At 36.6% G+C, this 21,082-nt stretch overlaps 2 protein-coding genes across 12 annotated transcripts in view; one reads left to right on the forward strand and one right to left on the reverse strand.

Annotated features, from left to right (window-relative positions):
* On the forward strand, nt 1–11,490 carry prpf4 (pre-mRNA splicing tri-snRNP complex factor PRPF4). Its single transcript, NM_199755.1, has 14 exons — nt 1–96; nt 327–515; nt 1,902–2,088; nt 4,398–4,485; nt 4,582–4,661; nt 4,745–4,838; nt 4,938–5,032; nt 6,298–6,356; nt 6,474–6,597; nt 6,671–6,760; nt 8,061–8,183; nt 8,468–8,575; nt 8,660–8,778; nt 11,162–11,490. Exons 2-14 carry the CDS (start codon nt 353–355, stop codon nt 11,353–11,355), a joined length of 1,524 nt encoding a protein of 507 aa, NP_956049.1. The 5' UTR covers nt 1–96; nt 327–352; the 3' UTR covers nt 11,356–11,490.
* rnf224 (ring finger protein 224) overlaps nt 11,373–21,082 on the reverse strand; it is a 27,035-nt gene continuing 17,325 nt past the window's right edge. For 4 of the 11 annotated variants that reach the window (XM_087252927.2, XM_087252928.2, XM_087252926.2 and 1 more), the window contains exons 3-5: nt 17,107–17,406; nt 13,893–14,109; nt 11,373–11,981 (exon numbers count right to left, since the gene is read on the reverse strand). In XM_087252927.2, the coding sequence (XP_087109053.1) occupies nt 11,700–11,981; nt 13,893–14,109; nt 17,107–17,171 (564 nt within the window). In that variant the 5' untranslated portion in view covers nt 17,172–17,406 and the 3' untranslated portion in view covers nt 11,373–11,699. Of the gene's footprint in view, nt 11,982–13,892; nt 14,110–17,106; nt 19,286–21,082 lie in introns of all 11 variants that reach the window. The other 7 variants (XM_087252931.2, XM_087252930.2, XM_087252923.2 and 4 more) reach the window with 4 other exon arrangements.

Genomic DNA, 21,082 nt, shown 5'->3' on the forward strand with positions numbered 1-21,082 from the left:
TAGCCCGCGTCGTGTGGTCGTGTTTGTGGATTTTATCACAGCACTATCTTACAAAACAAGCTGCTTTTAAAGGAAGCTTCGTTTGTTTGGTAAAGGGTAAGGGATTAGTGAAGAGTTAATGTTTATCTTTTATGAGTTTGTCTTGGTTTCGGTAAAATTAGTCTTATTTTTTTGAACACCCTGCAAAATAATAATACTGTGGTACAGTGAAGTAACTTTGCGGATGTAACATGCATGCTGGGGCTTTCATAACTTACATAGATATTTACATTAGATGTCACTTACACTATTGGTCTCTGATGTTAATGCCTTTTTTTTTGGATTAGGTGTTGTTGGACAAATATCAGGAAAGATGTCAGATGAAGATGAAGCTCCAGTTGTGAAAAGGTCCAGGATCTTCTATGGAAGCCTTGAGGAAAAGGAGAAGGAGCGTCTCAGCCGTGAAGGGACATCCACCACTGCCAAAGATGCCGTTAAAGCTGGCATTGAGGCTGGACATATTAATATCTCCAGTGGTAAACTTGATATTTTTAAGCTCGGATGTTTCAATTAGCGCATCTTCGGGACATTTGGATCTTTTTGCTGTATTTTTTATTGATTGTTATTAAGGAAACACCAGACTGACCTGTGCATTGTTTAATTTAAAGATGAACTGGACTTTTTCATATATTTATTATCCGCATAAATCTGCATTTCTTTGCATTCAACTCTTTATTGATTGTTATAAAGTAAACTCCAGAATAATCTCTATATTGTTCAATTTAAAGATAAACAGTTACTGGACTTTTCAATATATTTATTATCACGTAATTTTAAATAAGTTACATTTCTCGAAACATGAGTTTTAAATGTGATGCATAATAAGATGTTTGTGAGGGTTATTTGTACTACACCTCATTGCAGCTTAAAGTTTGCCTCTTTAAGAAAAACTACAGATCTTGGCTTATAAAACTAAGCATTTAAATATCACTTTCAGTCATTTGGAGATAGTGTGACAGCTGATATCTGTGCTTCTTATGGAAGTAGTCTGCTGTATTATAAATATGTAATAGATTCAGCAGAGTTTCAAAACATCTTACTCTTTGGCCATATAAATAACATCATCAGTACTAAACTGAATATTTTTGCTCATTTTGGTCCTCAAAATATTTTTCCCTCCGTTGAGTATGATATTGTAATTATACCATCTTACATACAGTTTCTAAATTAATGACCCTCCAGATAAATTATGCTTTTTCAAAATTTCCCCAGGTAATTTTACAGTATTTCCTATAATATAGTTTTAAATTGTTTTTGAATAAAATGAAACGTTTTAATAAATAGTGCAACAATTTTTAAGGTCATTATTATTAGCATTCCCTTGATAAAAAATAGAAATAAATCTTTTCTTTCTTTAGCGCCACTTGTGAAATATAAAAAAAAAATGTAATTATCAAAAAGAATTATTGTTTGTTATTTAGCTATATATATATATATATATGTATATGTATGTATGTATGTATGTATGTATGTATGTATGTAGATAGATAGATAGATAGATAGATAGATTTATATACAAAAACTTAATCACATCAGTCATAGCAATTTTCATCCTCTATTATTTTTGTATGTATTTAGGGATAGTGCATAAAACACTTAATGTATACACAAAGACAATAAAAAACATTTAAAAAATGTTTTGTGGAAATCGTTTTGTTTTTATGTAGTAATAAAACATGAAAACAAATAGTGAAATAATGGGCGCACAAAAAATGGTTAACTGAACTAACTAGATGAGTAGTTTAATTGCACATCATCTCAAATGCAGTTTTAACAATGTGGTCTGTTATCAAAATGTCATTTTCATTTAAAATTCACAACTTTTACTTTGCTTTCTAATCATGTGATGTTTCTATCGTCAGGTGAGTCCATGGAGATGGAGGAGCGTGTGAGCGAGAGACAGGCTGAAGTGCTGGCAGAGTTTGAGCGCAGGAAGAGAGCCAGACAGATCACCGTCTCTACTGATGATGTAGAGGTGAAGGCCTGCCTTCGTGCACTTGGAGAACCAATCACATTGTTCGGGGAGGGGCCTGCAGAGAGACGAGAGAGGTCAGTGGCTGTAAAAGCATTGCATTTTGTTCTGGATTTAAAAACTGCTAATTTAAAGGGGTAGTTGCACAATAAGTGCAAAAGTAATTTTTTTTTCACTATTTCCTTTTTTATTTCATTTTTCTGCTGAACATAAAACAAGATTGTCTTAAGAATGTTAGGGAAAAAGCAGTCATCGCACCAAAACTAATTACAATGTAAGTGAATTATAACAGAGCAAACTTTTCTGTAGTTGTAGTAGTGCTGTGCGTTATTTGTTTAAACCTTTAAGGTTAGCTTACATGCTGGCTGACTGGCAGGGCTGCGTGAGGTTAGCAAACATGATGTAGCTTTCATTTTCAGTTATAAGGAGCACAGTTTCCATAATTATACTTCTAGAAAAAGGTCTGTGGTTCTGCATACAATGACTTTATCTTGCTGAAGTTTATGGCTGTTTCACCTTACTTTAGGACGCATTAATGCTGCTCTGTAGGTCTGTTGGAGACTTTCATAAATATTCCTAGCAGATCTAGTAAATGTTGGAGATACTTGTTACATAAACGCACTAAATCGCACTTCAACAGGGTTTATTTGAGAGTGCACAAGAAAATCTGTGCTTGAGCAGCATATATTTGAGGGTGTGCAAGAAGTTTTTGTGCACAAACAGCATATCTGCGACCAAGCAAAGAGATTTGCATGCTCGTATTACATTAATGCGATCTGAACTTGAAATACTGGGCTTACGATATTTGTCATTGAAATAACGCCATAGGTAGTTGGAAAATCAGTGTAAAAGGCCTGCCACCACAGCTAGAGAAAATCCTAGAGGAAACACTGAGGGGTGTATCAGTACATGTATTCATCCTGAACTACCCCAATACAATGGTCACTGTTCTGTTCCCATGCTCCCTTGACGAATACATTCAGTCCAGATGTGCAGTGACTGTTAAGGCAGTGCAACAACTGAGCAAGACATTCACAAAGAATGCATCTTAGTGTTTAAAAACACGACACATTAGCACTCACTAAAGTTCTTCTGATTGGTCCACTGCTCTAAATCTGACAGCATGTGTGACAAATAAGCGCTACCTCGGGTAACTCAAATTCGTTTTATCGTCACACTGCTTCAAAGCAGCCGATGCTGCAAAAAAACTCCACTAATACGGTCACTTATGTCCGTAAACAATGAAAATATAAGATACAGTCTCATCATGTGAGCTTGTAAGTCAGTCTTTAAGTAATGCGTGACTTCTCTATACACACATAGTATTGAACATCTGTAACTGCTTTATGGATGTACACAGTGCTGCATTTTCCTTAAACGAGATTTCACTTTTGAAGTTTACTGAATCTTACCTTTAATACATAATTATTGTTTTTCCTGAATTTGATTTGTAAATTATACATTTCTTATTAGTTTCCTAATTATAAAGGTTTATACTTATACTAATTCTAAAAATACATTTATTTTGTACTTTTGCATCACAAGAAGCTCTTCAGTTCTGTAGCTGTTTATGCCAAATACTTCTGCCTGTTTAAAATAAACAGAAAAGACACAAACTGGAAATTTGTTATTACTTTTTGTTGTAACATACACTCCTACCCCCAAAAACCAAGGGACATACTGAACCTTGACTCCAGTGTACCGTTACACTATGTAGTCTTTATGAAATCCGTTTAAGTTTTTACTAAATTCTATTTTTCCTAATGTTTTTTTTAATAAACATATTTTAGTAACCAAAAAGCAAAGTTAATTGAAATTTTGATTTGTTTTTATTTAAAAAGTTTAATATAGAACACTTTTTGACTTTTAGCTAACCAATGAAATAGGTTTTACTTTTTTTTCTTCTAACGTTCCATTTTATTTCTGTTAAAATTAATACCTGCTTTAAAAAAGTAAGCATTTCTTTAAAATAGTTATTATTAGGATTGCTGCTTTGAGAAGTACATTCAACTACAAAAATAATTTATTTCTGTCATCATTTATTTAAGAAAAACCAAAATTGTATTTAGTTTTGTGGCTGATTTATCACTGCCACTTCTCCACACCACACTGAAGAGGTGTACAGCAGAACTTTGGATTTATTCATCAACAATTTCCAAATCAGTGACATCATCTTTTTACTAAACTATTTCCAATTTATTCACTGAATTGCCCTATTCCATCATCTTCCATCATTTGGGACATTCCATCAATGTCCCAAATTAAAGGACAAAACCTACTTAATCTGTTTTATCTGTTCAGGCTAATATCCATTACAGAGAGTTCAGTTTAATTCAGGTGTTTATTATTATTATTCTTAGTTTTCTTTGTTTTCTTCTTTACACAGATTGAGAAACGTTCTTTCAGTACTTGGTCCTGATGCCTTAAAGAAATCCAAGAAAGAGGATGAAAAAGCAAAACGCACTCATGAAGAGGTAGGAGCATCTGCTTTAGTAGATGTTTCACTTTATTATAGACTAATTTATTTGTATAAAAAACGTAAGGTGATTGTATATGCATATTTTGTGCAGTATCAACAGACATGGTACCATGAAGGACCTACATCTCTGAAGGAAGCGCGTTTGTGGTTAGCCAAGTATTCACTGCCTAGGTAAACTCTGAAACTGTTTTCCATCAGCAGTATAAATATTATTATAATAATTTAAAATTTGGAATTGTTGTTTTGTTTTGCAGAGCTGTGAAACGTTTAGACGCAGCAAGAGCCCAAAAAGAAATTCCAGAATCTACACGAACAATTAAACAGCAAGAGCTTCACAAGAACTTGCGGGTACGACAGCATGTCAAAAAAATGAAAAAAAAAATCTATATTTGTCTTGTCACTGCTGTGTATAAATTTGTTTTTATAAATGTAATTTGTTTTATTTAGAATGTAAATAACTTCTGCAGCCAGATCGGAGACGACCGTCCAATATCTTACTGCCAGTTTAGCCCCAACTCAAAGCTGCTTGTGACGGCATCATGGTATGTGCTGTATATCAGTTTTGTATTTAATTTAGTACATTATTATAAAAATTCTGTATTATTTATCTAAATTTTGGGGCTAAAAATAAGGACTTCAAAAATGCTTAATTGCTGCTTTAATACAGCAGAACAAAGAGAATATAGTTAGTATTTTTTTTTCTCAGAAGGAAAATTTGTATTGGAAATACTGTGGGAATTTTCCTTGCCCTGCTCTTGCCTATACATGTACGTTTAAAAAAAAAAAATTCTAGCAACTTAAATGTGAAAATTTTTTTTTTCATTTTGTTAATTAACTAAACGTTATTTGTTTTTAAAGACTTTTAGGTTTGGTTTGATTAAAACAAACTAGTACTATTGCTCCATTGGTGCAATTAATTTAAAAAGGCTTGAATGCTTCCCGTTGAACACTGTCCTGTGCCAAACTAGTGGATCAACATTAACTTTTTCAGCACATCTAAAAGAACACTGACCAAATATGTCTAATAGAGATGTGCGGTTTAGCTGAAATGACACCAGAATCCACAGCTTCATACTAATCATCCACCCGCCTGCACATATACTTTTACCTGATATATGTATCTGGACCCGACTCGCACCCAGTCTTCAATTAAATAATTTATTTCTTTGTTTTAGGCATGATGATAGGTCAACAAGGATATTAACAGCAGATTCAGTGAGCTAATCTGCGCATCTCTGATAGTAAAATAATATGTTAATCTTAAACGTTTTTAAATGAACATTTATTTATGAAAACAAAAGTTTGTCTTTTAGACAACATTTTCCTCATTTTTTTAAAAAAGATACAGAAAGTAAAAATAAGACATTTTAGCTTTTACAGATACAGGAACAAGATAACAAAAAGGGTGTCACTTCAGCCTAAACGACGGCTATGTTATGTTTACTTATCTACTATGCCTGGATTTGGGCGATTCCGCCTCACCTTCAAAACCAACACAGAGCAAGCGTTTGCTCGCAGATATAAAACACAAAATGCCACCATGAAAAGGACATAATAATAAAGCAGCTTTTACCTCGCATAGTTTGCCTAATTTTAATACTGGCATTAGAAATGAGTCTTAATTAAACCTCAATGCAGCACACAGCATTGTTTTGTATGTTTCTTGCTGTTGTTGGTTTTTTTTGTATATCTTCGGTTCAGTATTAAAATACGAATAGAAATGTGAATGCTAAAACATGGCTAAATGTATCATTTTGCACCAAACAAACAGAGCTGAACTTGTATTTATAAGACATTTCTGTTGTAGGTCGGGCTTGTGTAAATTGTGGAAGGTCCCCGATTGTACTCTTATACGCACATTAAGAGGTAAATACAGCAAATATATTCTGTAATGTTTATTCATCAAGTTGTCTGTTTGTGTTCTAGTTTTTGAGGAGCAGCTTGTAGCGTTGTATTAATCGTTGGTGAACCCTTCCTCTTCAGGTCACAATACCAATGTGGGAGCGATTAGCTTTCACCCACAAGCCACACTAACACTTGAGGAGTCAGATGTCAATATGGCCTCTTGTGCTGCAGATGGATCTGTTAAGCTGTGGAGTTTAGACAGGTGTGTATCTTTTAGGATTATGTAAATCTGTTATCTGAAGGAAAACTGTAACATTCACCTGTTTTTTTAATAGTGATGAACCTATAGCAGACATTGAGGGACACTCTATGAGGGTGGCTCGGGTGACCTGGCATCCCTCTGGCCGGTTTCTGGGCACAACTTGGTATGAATCTATTTATATTTTGTCAATTTGTTTTAAAGAGCTCCTATTTTGCATTAAAAAATGTAATTTTCTGGTTTTGGGGGTCTCCAGCAACTCGCTGATCTGCATGTAAGGTCAAAAAACACTTTCATTGTCTTATAATATGCATTTTTTTTTTTACCTAATTATCCCAGCGACTCCCATATGAATCATTCAACGATTCATTAGTTCCCAAACCCCTCCGTAGCGCAAAGCTAATCTGCAGTGATTGGTCCGATGACCTAATTTGTTGTGATTGATCAACTGCTTTTAGCACGAGACAGAGAGAAAAGCCCACCATGGCTATGAAATAGCAGCCAGAGAGTATGTTGGAGCCCAATGCAGGAATTCAATAAATCAATGCAGTTAAAGGCCAGCATATTGCTCTACTCTTAACCCAAACCCCAAGTAGTAACAAAGACACACAGTATTAATCCACAGTATTCAGTATTAATCCACATTGTTGTAAAAGTTAAACTATTTTAAAAAATTGACCATGCTGCGTGTGTGAGGAACAGCTGATGGTGGCCATAGCAAAGCATAGCAGAGGATCGCCAGTTCAGAAACTCACTTAAAATTGGTAAAGGTAGAAGCACGTGTCACGTTTTTACCACGTTTTTTTTACGTGATATGTAAACAGCCCCATACAGATTTAACCTGAGAGATACAGTACAAGCACGGGTGATTACAACTTATAACACACAATTAAACGCATATTTTGCAAACTACACAAAACGGGGCAACAATTTTTATGCCACTTACATGTTAGGATCCAAAGGAAGAAGAAACTGGTCCATTTGAGCTGAAAAAGTCCCATAGTCTCTGCTGCTCCTTCAATAGCAAACGGTAGATGCAGCGTAGGTTATTGTATCAAAAATTCATCTTCACATCATGGTCAGTCCTGCGATCCCCCGCGCCTCCACTAGTGTGTGGAGGGAGAGAGCATGCATATTTTAACGGAAGTGGAAGTACATATTTGGTGATGTACTGTATTGATGTCGATGCGATCTAACAAAATATCCAAACCCAACTTGATTCGTTTATTTGACTGAGTCAAATATTTCGCTAAAGAATCAATAGTTTTAAACATGCTGCACTTTTAGATTTTAACCTCAGCCTCACTTAGAGCTGTGTAACACGCTGCATGGAAGGTCATTTTCAAAAACTCATATTAGGGGCTCTTTAATATGTGAACCAGAACAATAATATGAATATTAGATGTTTTGATCAAACGTTTGTGTTGTAAAATAGTTTTATTAGCTTTTTTCCCCCTCTCTCTAAGCTATGATCACTCATGGCGACTTTGGGATCTTGAGGTCCAAGAAGAAATTCTTCATCAGGAGGGTCACAGTAAAGGCGTCCATGATCTGCACTTCCACCCAGATGGCTCTTTGGCAGGAACTGGGTAAGGGCCTCACACTAAACCCTGATGCGCTCCACTGTTTTTGTAATAGAATAGGCATAAACTCTTCAGCTACTTTCATAATCATGATTAGACACTCAATTAAAAACTTGACTTAACCCAGTCTGTCTACTTGCAGCAATGGTCTTGTATAAGAAAAGCCTAAACCACATATATTTTCACTTCATGAAGTTGTTTATTTAAACAGCTTTTTTTGATGAATTAAACTTTTCACAAAGGATCGAATGTTTGATTATTGCTTTAATGCTCTATTGCTTAATGTACAGTGGTTTGGATTCATTTGCACGTGTCTGGGACCTGCGCACTGGTCGCTGTGTCATGTTCCTAGAGGGCCACATCAAAGAGATTTACAGCATCAACTTTTCCCCAAACGGGTGAGTTAATGTAACCCCGTATGATTATTTACCAAAGCCGTTCACTGTTATAATGATCATAACCCTGCAATCATCATTATGCAGCTTTCATGTGGCAACGGGAAGTGGAGATAATGCCTGTAAAGTGTGGGACCTTCGCCAGAGACGGTGCATATACACAATCCCAGCCCATCAGAACCTTGTGTCCTCTGTCAAGTTCCAACGTGAGTATTCAAATCAGGATGTTTGTTTTGTGCATCAGTGATTTAGAGGGATGGTTCACCCAATAGTCCTCACACTCAATTGGTTTTAAACTTCAGTTGAACACAACAAGATATTCTGACGAAACGGCAGTCATTGAAATCCATATTCGGAACAAAACTAGAAGGAAGTCAATGACTGCTGCGTTTCAACATCCTTCAAACTGTATTTTGTGTTCAACAGAAGAAAGAAACTCAGGCTTGGAAATATAAATAATGTCAGAATTTTTTATTCTTGGGTGATTTTAAGATTTTAAGGCTGGTTTGAGCCCGAAGTTACCAAGCTCGCTGACAGATCAGGCTGTGATTGGGGAAAAATCTGGGGGAGCGAGGCAGGCTTTATGCGTAAACTACTGAACAACGCATCAAAAAGGCTCGCTGTTGCGTTGCTGAAACCTCGCAGATGAAAATCCAATATCTAGCATGCTGAATATTCCAGAGCAGTCGGCCCACTCGACCCCATATGTGGTCAGATGTAGTGATGAGCTGCAGCCAACGAGAGAGCACATCAGGCATCAGCATGCGCTGAATGGCCATTGTGCTCGGGAGCTAATAGAAACGTCTGTGATTGGCCAGAGTGGGCATAGATGCACTCGTTTCATTCGGTGTTAACACTGATATGAGAGTAGGCTATATTAACAAAGGAACTAGAAATCTACATATATTAGAATTACCATACTGCTCATCTGACCGTTCTCAAATAAGACATTATTTTCCATTCAAAGCTTCTATTGAAATATTAAAATTAAGCTTTAAATGTCTGTCATATTTCATGACACCACTACCCTAAAAATATGATCTTTTTGGTAATACAGCCTATAAATATGTAGTTAAAACAGTAAAACACCCAAAAAGGTTTGGGCCTCGCTTTTATTTTCAAACAGGAGCTATTTTACACAGAATATGCTGTTTTGAAAGTTATATCTGAAGTAAATTTCTGTTTTTGCTATCAGAAAGTTGTGTTTATATTAGCAGGAAGTTGCAAGGCACACATGTTTAAAGTCACAGCGAAAAGTAGCAAACATGCATGCAGTCATTTTGACCGATATGGTGATTAAAGGTAGAAATGCTCAGTTCTTTTCTGTTTTGTAATTAAATAAAATAACTAGAAAGAAATACACAGATATTTTGGAAACGTCAGGGTGTTATAGATGTCCGTTGTATTTCAAAAAGTAATCTAATTACAAAAAATTTTAAACTCTGACTGTTTTTGTAGGTCTAGTGTTAAATCGATTGATTCACTGATGCATCAGCTGATTGAAGATGTTTTTAAATGCTCCATTCAAAGCTTGAAACTCTGTCAGTGATGTCATCAGCACACAAGCAGCCAATAGTGTTCAGCTTTTTCTGACGGCTCCTCCCTCAAAAATGTATTGACTGGTTTGGTAGTTGGACTGAGCTAATGGGGAACGAGTTGCTGTCAGATCATCTAGTGTGTGACTCCTGTCTTGTGGATCATTACGTAGTGTCGTGTAGTGTGAACATCACAACGATTTAAAGACCCAAAATCAAGTCGTGTAGTGTAAACAGCACAGCTATCTGCCGATGTTTGAAGTCATGCAGTGTGAACTAGGCATGGGACGATAAACGTTTTCAGGGTATACTGCAGATGAAAAAAGTCAAGGTTTTAAAACTGTCAATTGTCTGCAATACCATTCCCAAGGTATGTGTAAGATTTTTTTGTAGAACAACAGTATCTCCAGCAGAAAATATATCCAAAGATGTCGTTTTAAATTGTAAAAAAAAATATCAGTTTTTGAAACTAATAAAGACAGCAGCAGTCTATGACTCATTTGAATTATTTTGCCTGACATGTTTACTGCTCCAAAATATTTTAAATGTTTCTCAAAAGGTCTTGTTTTTTACTCAGACATTAAGAAAAGAATATATTTTAGAGCAGTGATCACAATACCATGGATCCGTGATATTTTTATCCAAGGTTATCAATCTGTCAGAATATTATACCGGCCCATGCCTAGTGTGAACTAGGCTTTAGTTCAATTTGGGGGCCAAAAACTGTAACCTTGAAGTGCATCTTTGAAATTTATAGTATAATCACAAGAATACAACTGACATTGTGTGCATACCTCTAGTCTGAACAGAGACTGCAAATGTAGGTGCATAACAGGACCAGGTGTGTTTGTTTACAAAGAGGCCTGGTGTACGTAATAAAACTGTTTTCTTTGATCCATGTGAATTTTGACAAAGGTGTCAACTTTATGCCGAGCAAACTGAAAACCGTGTTATTTAGTACATTGCTGTTGTGTAAACACCCTTTCTTCACCTCTGTTGAACTAGTAATTAGCATTTGTGCAGTGTCAGCATTAACAATCTCCTCTTCTTTTAGCTAATGATGGGCATTATTTGCTGACTGGTGCGTATGACAACACGGCTAAAATCTGGACTCATCCTGGCTGGTCCCCGCTGAAGACCCTGGCAGGACATGAGGGGAAGGTGATGGGGGTTGACCTTTCACCTGACGGACAGCTCATCGCAACCTGTTCTTATGACCGAACCTTTAAACTCTGGATGTCAGAATGAGATGTTTGGTCTTGATGTACAGGGCGTTTGTCATTTTTGTAATGCGGTTTTATTTTTTTCCACTTCAGTTTTTAAGTTCAACCTTTGAACCGAAAGATGATTGAATTAATTAAAGCACAAGTTCAATCAGTGAAACGTTTCCTAAAGTTTGGGTTTGTGTTCTAACAAGAGTGTTTTTCCATCAAATGGTTTATTAGATCTAAAATCCAGTCAGTCCGGTTATCCATCATACTTCCAATTTGAACACTGGCTCTTGCAGAATTTGTCCGGTTACTGATCCATCCGAGTTCCCAGATCAAACTGATTATCTTATCTCCGGTAACTCTGCAATGGTATCTATGCTTTCAGCACCACCAGCAGCAGAGCAGGCAGTGTTTGCAGCAGGGGCTCCTGGGGAAGCGACGCTCCGTCAGAGCCACATTGGCCCAGGCTGAAGGAGGCTGATCTGTGATTGGCTGCTTTTTGAAGGAGCTCTTGGTCTCCAGCTGTGTTTTCTGGCTGTAGGCTCGCTGGTTTTCTACTTCAGCTTTGACACCCAGAAACGCAGCCAGGTCTAGATCTAGTGCGGTGGCTCCTCCACGAGGCACAGGAGTGTTCTGTCTGCACTGCGGACACGGGATCCACATCTGTGATGGGAAGGCAAGATACGTCAGCTGAGGGGTATACAGTATAGCTAGGTCTAGGAAATATCAGAATTGCTGTGTAGGCATGAGGGGTGTACAATATTTATAACATGCAGTTTGAAAAATTGACTAGCCCTCTATTGGAAAATGTTCACTTATTACCCAAGAGATTTTTAACAAGGCATCTGACAAAGCATTTTCCATGTGGAAAAATAGTTGTTTCTTTAAGTTTGGCTGAAATAAAAGCAGTTTTTAATTAATATTTCTTTTAAATTAAAGTCAATATTATTTGCCCCCTTAAAAAAGATTTTTTTCCCCCCGACTGGCTACAGAACAAGACAGTGTTGTTCCACGACTTGCTTAATTGACCTAGCCTGCCCAGTTAACCTAATTAACCTAGTTAGGCATTTAAATGGCATTTTAAACTGAATACTCGAGTCTTATACAAATAATATTTACTATCATGTCATCAAGTTTCATCTCATTAACATTTCTGTTTAAAAAAATGTGTTGAGAGTCTCTGTTTAACATTATGTAATTTCACAAGATGGCTGATAATTTTGACTTCAACTGTCCATCACTCGATAAATAAAAATAAAACTTAATAAAATAAACTAATTAAAATAAAATTTTATATTGTTAATGATATATTGGTTACGTGAACTTGCATAACTTTATTTGAAAACAACATTTCTAATCAATTATACAAAATTATAAGTGTCAATGAAATTAGACATCTGTACATTAAAATGTGTAGAATAAAAGGGTGCAATATAGCTATTGCACCCTTCACCTTTAATGCTATTAATAAATGTTCAGCTTTTTTTTGGACATATTGCTGAAGAAACCACATGCCATGTACGCTACCTGACAAAAGTCTTGTCACCTATCCAAGTTTTAGAAACAACCAATAATAACTTGACTTCTAGTTGACCATTTGGTATCGGAAGTGGCTTATATGAAAGGCAAAGGCCTCTAGATTGCGCTTATTTTACCAAAATATAATATGATCATGTCTCGATTTTTAATGATTTAATTAGGACAGTAAGGTCTGACTTTGCATAGACAAAAGTCTCGTCACTTAACAGAAATAATGTACAGTATAGAATATAAAGTCATGGTGAAGTGGGAAAAGAATTAATAATGTATATGACTCTCATGAGCTTGAAGGACTGAATCCATACATTTCTGCAATGACTCCAATATCTTCTTAATAAAGTCATCTGGAATGGCAAAGAAAGTGTTCTTGCAGGACTCCCAAAGTTCATCAAGACTCTTTGGATTCGTTTTCAATGCCTCCTCCATCTTACCCAAGACATGATTAATAATGTTCATGTCTGGTGACTGGGCTCGCCAGTCCTGGAGCACCCTGACCTTCTTTGCTTACAGGAACTTTGATGTGGAGTCTAAAGTATGAAAAGCACTATCCTGCTGAAGAATTTGCCCACTCCTGTGTTTTGTAATGGAATGGGCAGCACAAATGTCTTGATACCTCAAGTTGTTGATATTCGCAGATCTCTCGTACATCCCCATACTGATTTTAACCCCAAACCATGATTTTTCCTTCACCAAACTTGACTGATTTCTGTGAGAATCTTGGGTCCATGCGGATCCCAATAGGTCTTTTGCAGTATTTGTGAAGATTGAGATGCAGTTCAACAGATGATTTATTGTAAAAATCTACTGTCTGCCACTTTTAAATTTGATCAACTAAAGGGCCAAGTTATTATTTGTTGCTTTTACAACTGGGATCCACGACAAGACTTTTGTCAGGTAGTGTATATGCATTTTTACTATTCATCACACCCTGAAGACTGTGTATAACACTTGTTATCAGTAATATTTCCTGCAAAAACCATCATTGTATTTGCGCTCCGTAATAAACAATTGGTGAATGTGATGCTCTACTGGCACCTGCTCATTGATGAGTGTGTCAAGGCGCTTCAGACAGGCCTGGCAGAACGTGTGTCCGCAGTAGAGCTTCCGTGGTAGTCGTTCTCCCAGATTATATGCACTGTAGCAGACGATGCAGTCCAGTTTACGGCTGTCCCGGGAGTTCTGCGCCCCGGCGTCTGCATCCACATCCCCTTCAACCGGAGTCGCAGACACAGGTCCATCCTTAACCGAAATCCTACAAAAGTAGCTCAAGATGATCAAGATATTTAGTGTGATTGAACTACAATAAATGTAATTTTGATTATTAAAAAAAAATAAATAAATAAAGTAGCTGTTAATTTACTCTACCCTGAGGTGATAAAAGATGTAGGAGCCTTTTTTCTTCATTAGAAAATTAAAATATTTTATATATTTCTGCTGAAATTGAAATACTTGAACTGAAAAAACTCTCAAGTCAATTGCTAATTGCACATTGAGTCAAAAACAAAAAAACATACAAGCAAAACAAGATCGACTGGCCAATGAGATCTTATAAAGTGAAAGGATGAGTTTGTTTGGTTGAGTTTCTTCTGTAGAACACAAACAAATATATACATTCTGAAAAATGTTGGAAACAAGTAACCATTAAACTCGATAGTATTTGTTTTTTTTCCCTAAAGAAGCAAACTGTTACCGGTTTCTAACATTCTTCAAAATATCCTCTTTTGAACTCAACACAATAAAGAAACTTATAGAGGTCTGAAAACCGTTTGAAGGTAAACAGTGAGTATATTTCTTGAAGGTGATTTTATTTTGCTGCTTTAAAATGAGTTTAATTAACACAATTCTTAAGGATTTTGGGGACAACTTAATTGTTTATGTTCAATCCAGTTACATTTATGAAAACATTTAAGTGAACTTAATCGATTTGGATTGGGACAACTTAAAGGAATTGTGTGGGACCCAGTTTTTTTTACAGTGTATTATGCCTTTAAATACACAACCTTGGCAAATCTGGATTTAAAAAATTAGGATCATACAGGAGCATCTACACTGTAAAACCCAAAAGACTAATTTGAGGAAACCGATTGCAACAAACCATTTAAGTTGAAAAACTAATGCTAATGAGTACCGTGAACTTTATTTATTTCAGTAAACAAAGCAATTAGAGCACAGTAAAACCCAATAAATGAAGAGAACTCAAACCAACCGAGTAGTGCAAAACTCAATAAGTTAAGGCAACTCAAACCGATTGAAGAAACCAATTGCTACAAACCATTTGAGTAAAAAAAAAAAAAATCAAATCTATACGAGTACTGTGAACTTCTCCAATAAAGTTGAAGTAATGAGGTATTTAATTAACTCATCACCTTCAACACTTCAAAACTCTTTTCTAATGAGTAGAATTAACTTTCAGTAAATGTTGAGTAAACTACACATTTTATTTGATGAAGTTGACCTTTTGGTTTTACTGTGTATGGTCAGGGTGTTAAAATAATAATCTTTAAAATTTCAAAAACTAAATTTTAGGACTTGAAGTCTTAAATCCACTGAAATAATGTCTTGTAGGTTCTAAATCATTTTAAATGGGTCTTAATTTTCCTTTGTTTATCGAAAGCTACCCAATTAAACCAAGCACCAACAATACATCTTAATAAAACTATAAACATTACTAATATTGTAACAGTCTGTCATGCATACATTTAACTCAATTTAAAGAGTTATTTTAAGTTATGTTGAAAAAATGTTAAGGGTCTGCTTGTTTTGACACATTTAAAATATGTGGCTAAGCAATAGGATTAGTTTTTTTTTTTAATGGGGCAATTAATTTTCTTTTATCTGCTGCATGTGTCATTAAAACAAAATCTTAGTGTTTAGCCCTATAGAAGTCTGAAATTGAATTCCTCATGGTCTCTTAAAGGTCTTAAAGGTCTTAAATTTGACTTGGTGAAACCTGCAGAAACCCTGTAAGCTACAGGCACAAGCATCACTTTGATGTCACAGGTGTGAAAATAAAAATGGACTGGAATTTAATGAATGACTAAGGATCAAGGTTACAGCAAATGTTATACTAATGAAAAAAATCCACTTTACAGAATCAGTTGAACTGAAATTTGTGTTGTCATGTGTGTTCCTGTGCTTGAAAGATAAACAAATGGGTTTGGTTTCATTATATAAAACTATCATCTATTGAGAAGACTTAGATTAAACTGTGCTATATGAATTAGCATTCGAGGTTGGCAGAATAAACTTTTCGAAATTTCTTTTAGAACACAATTTAAGATATTTTCTAAGAGATTTCTTTCCAACGACTAACGAAATACAGATCTGGAACAACATAAACTGACTTTAACACCAATTGGTTAAAACAAAATGCCACAAAACTGCCTAAATATCACTTTTTTTAGACAAGTCTTCACTCTTCCAGATAGACAAGCCGCTAAAGCGTGTGTAAGCTGAGCTCTGTGGATCTGTTTACTTTTAGCGGCTGGCAGCAATGAAATTTGTATACACAAGTTTTGGTAAAAGATCTGCACAGATTCTTTTAATCTGCAAATGTTCATTTCCAGACAAACACTAAATATAAGCATGATCACTCAGTAAGCTCTATCACCTTATTATGACAAAAATATGATACTTTTTGTTTTTACATATGCATGACTTCTAAAAGGGATTGTTTATGCTGAGAGCACATATTCATTCAATCATTTAATTCATCATTAGCTATATATTTAAATATTAAAAATGATAATAAACACAAGGATAATACTCAGAACTATTATAAGAATGTTTCTTGCCTAGAGTTTTGGGGTTGTTTCAAGTCCAAATATCTTAAAATTCTTAAATCGAGAAACATTTTTCTAGACAAGAATAAAATTGTTCTGTTTTCAGAAATAAGACGTTAAAATTAAATAAGTTTTTTTTCTTAAAACATGCTAATGTGTCAGTGGGGTAAGTTAACTCAATGTACAGGCAGAATTGAGCTTGTCTTAAGGAAAAACTCATTTAATTGTGCTGACTTATTTCTGAAAACAACGTTATCCTTACTAGTCTAGAAAACGCATCTTGCTTCAAGAACATGTAGATATTTGGACTCGAAACAAGACAAAAACACAAGTCAGAATTTTGTTTATGCAGTGAATGAAATTATTAATTTAAATTAAGCAAAAATGCAAGCCTTTTAATGTCATATAAGCAAATTCATTAAGGTAAAAAAAAAAAAAAATAGAAATGTTCTGTGCAGAAGGTCTACCTGTCCTCGTCTTTTACACTCCGGTTCTCCTGAGGATCTGTTGTTCCACTCACAGTCCCATCCATGTTTAATGTACCAAAGGTCCAACTTCTGTAACCATTTTACAGCCGACTCTGTCTTGGTTTCTCCATGCTTCACGTGCTCTGTAAGGCAGTTTAACAGTCGAGTGCACCCTCTGTTGCTTTCCCTGAACTTCTCTTCGTGGTTCCCAGCAGCCACTGACTCTGTCTTTGTTGCCGTTTGTGCTCTCTCTCTCTCTGTCTCAAAACAACCGAGCGACCAACCAACCAACCACGACTGCTGTTCTGAAATGGAGGGCAAACAATAGTGTGCTTTCCTACAGCCTTTAATATTTAAGTACCGCCTGTCGCTTTGAACCTATTGCCTTCACACACACACTGCACATTCACCCTTCTAAGAAAAAAGAAAGCCCAGGTGATTGTGGGAGGAGGAGGATTGAATGTTGTTACGCAGGTGTTTTATAAATTAGTCCACTTTCACAACTCTTATTGTTAACTGCTGTTATTCTCTCTTACTTATTTTCCCAGTCAGCATTTAATGTTTTTACTGCTCCTTTGCAAAGATGACAAAAATGTAACAGACACAGGGGCCTTTAGTTCAGAATACTTGCATTTAGTTCTGTGGAAAAACATGCATCGACACACGTTTAGTGTGCAGGAAAGTAGAATGGGAGGAGAGCGTATCGCTTTACAGTCACAAAACAGGCCTGAAACTTAAGCCTAGTCACCCACAGACGGTCTGTCATCAGCATGTGCCTGCCAAATTAGTTGTGGGACCTTCATCAGCTCCACATGACAGTTATGGTATGTTAATATCAGCAGGTAATGGTTATTATTGACCGGTAGTTTTCACAGCTGTTGATCTCTTGGTTTGTTCTGAAACTGGGCTTAAAATGGTTACAGTATTTTAACTAGGTTCGCTGTCACAAGCCAATTATTGTTTTAAATGGACCAACATGTGGGGTGGTATGGGGGCTCAGTGGTTAGCAAGAAGGCCACGAGTTTGAGTTCTGGCTAGACCAGTTGGCATTTCTGTGTGGAGTTTGCATGTTCTCCCTGTGTTCATATGGGTTATGTCTGGGTGCTTCGGTTTCCGTGATGGTCCAAAGACATGTGCTATAGGTGAATTGAATTAACTCAATTGGCCATGGTGTGAGTATATGTGAATGAGTGTGTATGGGTGCTTCCCAGTACTGGGTTGCGGCTGGAAGGACATTTGCTGCATAAAACATATGCTGGAATAGTTGTATGTTCATTCCGCTGTGGCAACCTCTGAAATATAGATTAAGCCGAAGATTTTAGCCAAAATTTGTCAAGTGCAGTTAAACTCATCTTATTAGTTTATTTTCATATCAGTCATCTGTTAAAATGCATAGAGACCAACTCTATTTCCCTGAAGACTTCTTTTTTGGCTCCTCTGTTGTGTTTTGGAGAGCTGTTTTAAAATGTGTCTTTTCTAACAACATGCAATTACGAATTTCACATTCTGTTTATTCCTAGAACGCCCATGATTTATTCTGAGAGATATTTTTATGCAGGGCCAGAGAGAAACTTTTTTGCTATTTCTGTAAAGAAAACGTGAATAAACAATTTAAACATTTGCATTTTAGTTAATAAAATTACTTATATGATATACACTCACAGGCCACTTTATTAGGTACACCTTACTAGTACCGGGTTGGACCCTCTTTTGCCTTCAGAACACCCTTAATCCTTTGTGGCACAGATTCAACAAGATACTGAAAAATATTCCTCAGAGATTTTGGTCCACATTGACATCATAGCATAACGCAGTTGCTGCAGTTTTGCTGGATGCACATCCATGATGTGAATCTCCCGTTCCTCCACATCCCAAAAGTGCTCTATTGGATTGAGCTCTGGTGACTGTGGAGGCCATTTGAGTACAGTGATGATTCACACTTTTTGACATGGTACATTATCCTTCTGGATGTAGGACCACCACCACCAGCCTGAACATTTATACAAGGCAGGATGGATCCATGCAAATTCTGGCCCTACCATCTGAATGTTTGGTGAGCTTGTGCAAATTGTAGCGACAGTTTCCTGTTCTTAGCTGACGGTGTGTGGTCTACTCCTGCTGTAGCCCATCTGCCTCAAGGTTGGACATGTTGTGTGTTCAGAGATGCTCTTCGCCATACCTTGGTAAAAACAAGTGATTATTTGCAAGTGTGGCCATTCTCCTCAGACCTTTAACATCAACAAGGCATTTGTGCACACAGAACTGCCACTCACTTGATATTTTCTCTTCACCATTCTCTTTAAATCCTAGAGATTGTTGTGTGTGAAAATCCCAATGGATCAGCAGTTTCAGAAATACTCAGCCCGTGTGGCAACCATGCCACGTTTAAAGTCACTTAAATCACCTTTCTTCCCTATTCTGATGCTCAGTTTGAACGGCAGTAGATCGCCTTGACCATGTCTGCATGCGGTTGGGGGGTCAGTGTATATTTAGACCTGAGGTGTCCAAACTCAGTCCTGGAGGGCCGGTGTCCTGCAGAGTTTATCTCCAACTTGCTTCAACACACCTGCTAGAAAGTTTCTAGTTTATCTAGTAAGAGCTTGATTAGCTGGTTCAGGTGTGTTATATTAGGGTTAAAGCTAAACTCTCCAGGACACAGGCCCTCCAGGAGTTTGGACACCTTTGATTAAGACAAATAAATAGGCTCAATGATGGTCTAAAAATTTGCAGATTTCTGTGGGCATAGATTCAGTGTTGGCTTAAATAACTTCTGCACAGTTAGTTTGAAGTGAGCTGAGACCAGCTGATCACAGACAGACTGGTTTGGCGCAGAACTGAACAATAGTGTCTGGATGCAGCCTTTATGATGCAAGCTGAGATTGCATCAATCAACTATGCAATCTCAGACACAATGCATTTATTGGAGTGAGTGATGTCACTGTGACGGGTAGGGTTAGGGGTGGGGTTAGGTGAGTGCATTAAGAAGTATTGGATGCAACTCAGATTGCACTGCACCAGGTCTGCATCCAGACCGCTCTCTAACTGAAAGTGATTGGCATGTTCACATGAAACACAGCCATGTTAAAAAAGCACAGAGAAAGTCTGACACCACACATAGATTTAATGGGGTACATGGAGATCTGTTAACCTGTTTCTCTCTGATGTTTTTGGTCTTTGAGGAGGTCTTGTTTGAGGGGCCAATTTATTAGGTACTGTACAGCTTGCTCTTGGACACCATTTGCCTTAAGAACTGCCCTTATTCTCATATTTAACAAGATACAAGAAACATTTCTTAGAGATTTTGGTATGATTGCATCATGCAATTGTTTAATCTGCTGTTTCATCACATCCAAAAAGTGCTCTACTATTGTGATCTGGTGACTGTAAAGGTTGTGTTAAAGATGCTAGACTTATGGTGCGTTAAAAATGGCATAAATAACCCAAAAACATTATTGCCACCATATTAAAGTGCCATTTCAAAGTGCTAGGAACTAAACTTTGCAGGATACTGGCCCTCAAGGATGGAATTTGTGTACCCCTGGTCTAAACACTCCATGTAATTTCAGTAGTTCAACAGTAATATGAAGCTACAAGATCACTTTTGTGTGGCAAAAATCCTGTATATACAGTACAGCTTGGTTTTCCTATATCTTCACTTCCATGACAAGTCAGGTGTGTGCTTACTACGGGCTATACCACATATTGCCATTGAGGTCAGTAATGTGACATTTTGACAATTTTTGATAATTCACACTGCATGATTGCACCACTTTGCCACTTTGTGCATTTGTCTTCAAATGAGTGAAAATCACAGCTAAAATCATGCGGTGTGAACTCGGCATAAACTCAGCTAATTGTAGTACAAGTCGTGTTCAAAGGTGGAAGTGAAATGAGAAACCTTGACAGACTTCCAAAAAACACAAACCATGTCTTGCAAGCTCATTGAGCAGGTGCGTCTGTAACCTTAACACCCCAA

This window comes from Danio rerio, chromosome 5 (assembly GCF_052040795.2).
Source record: "Danio rerio strain M-AB ecotype USA chromosome 5, GRCz13ab, whole genome shotgun sequence".
NCBI classification, from domain to species: Eukaryota; Metazoa; Chordata; class Actinopteri; order Cypriniformes; family Danionidae; genus Danio; species Danio rerio.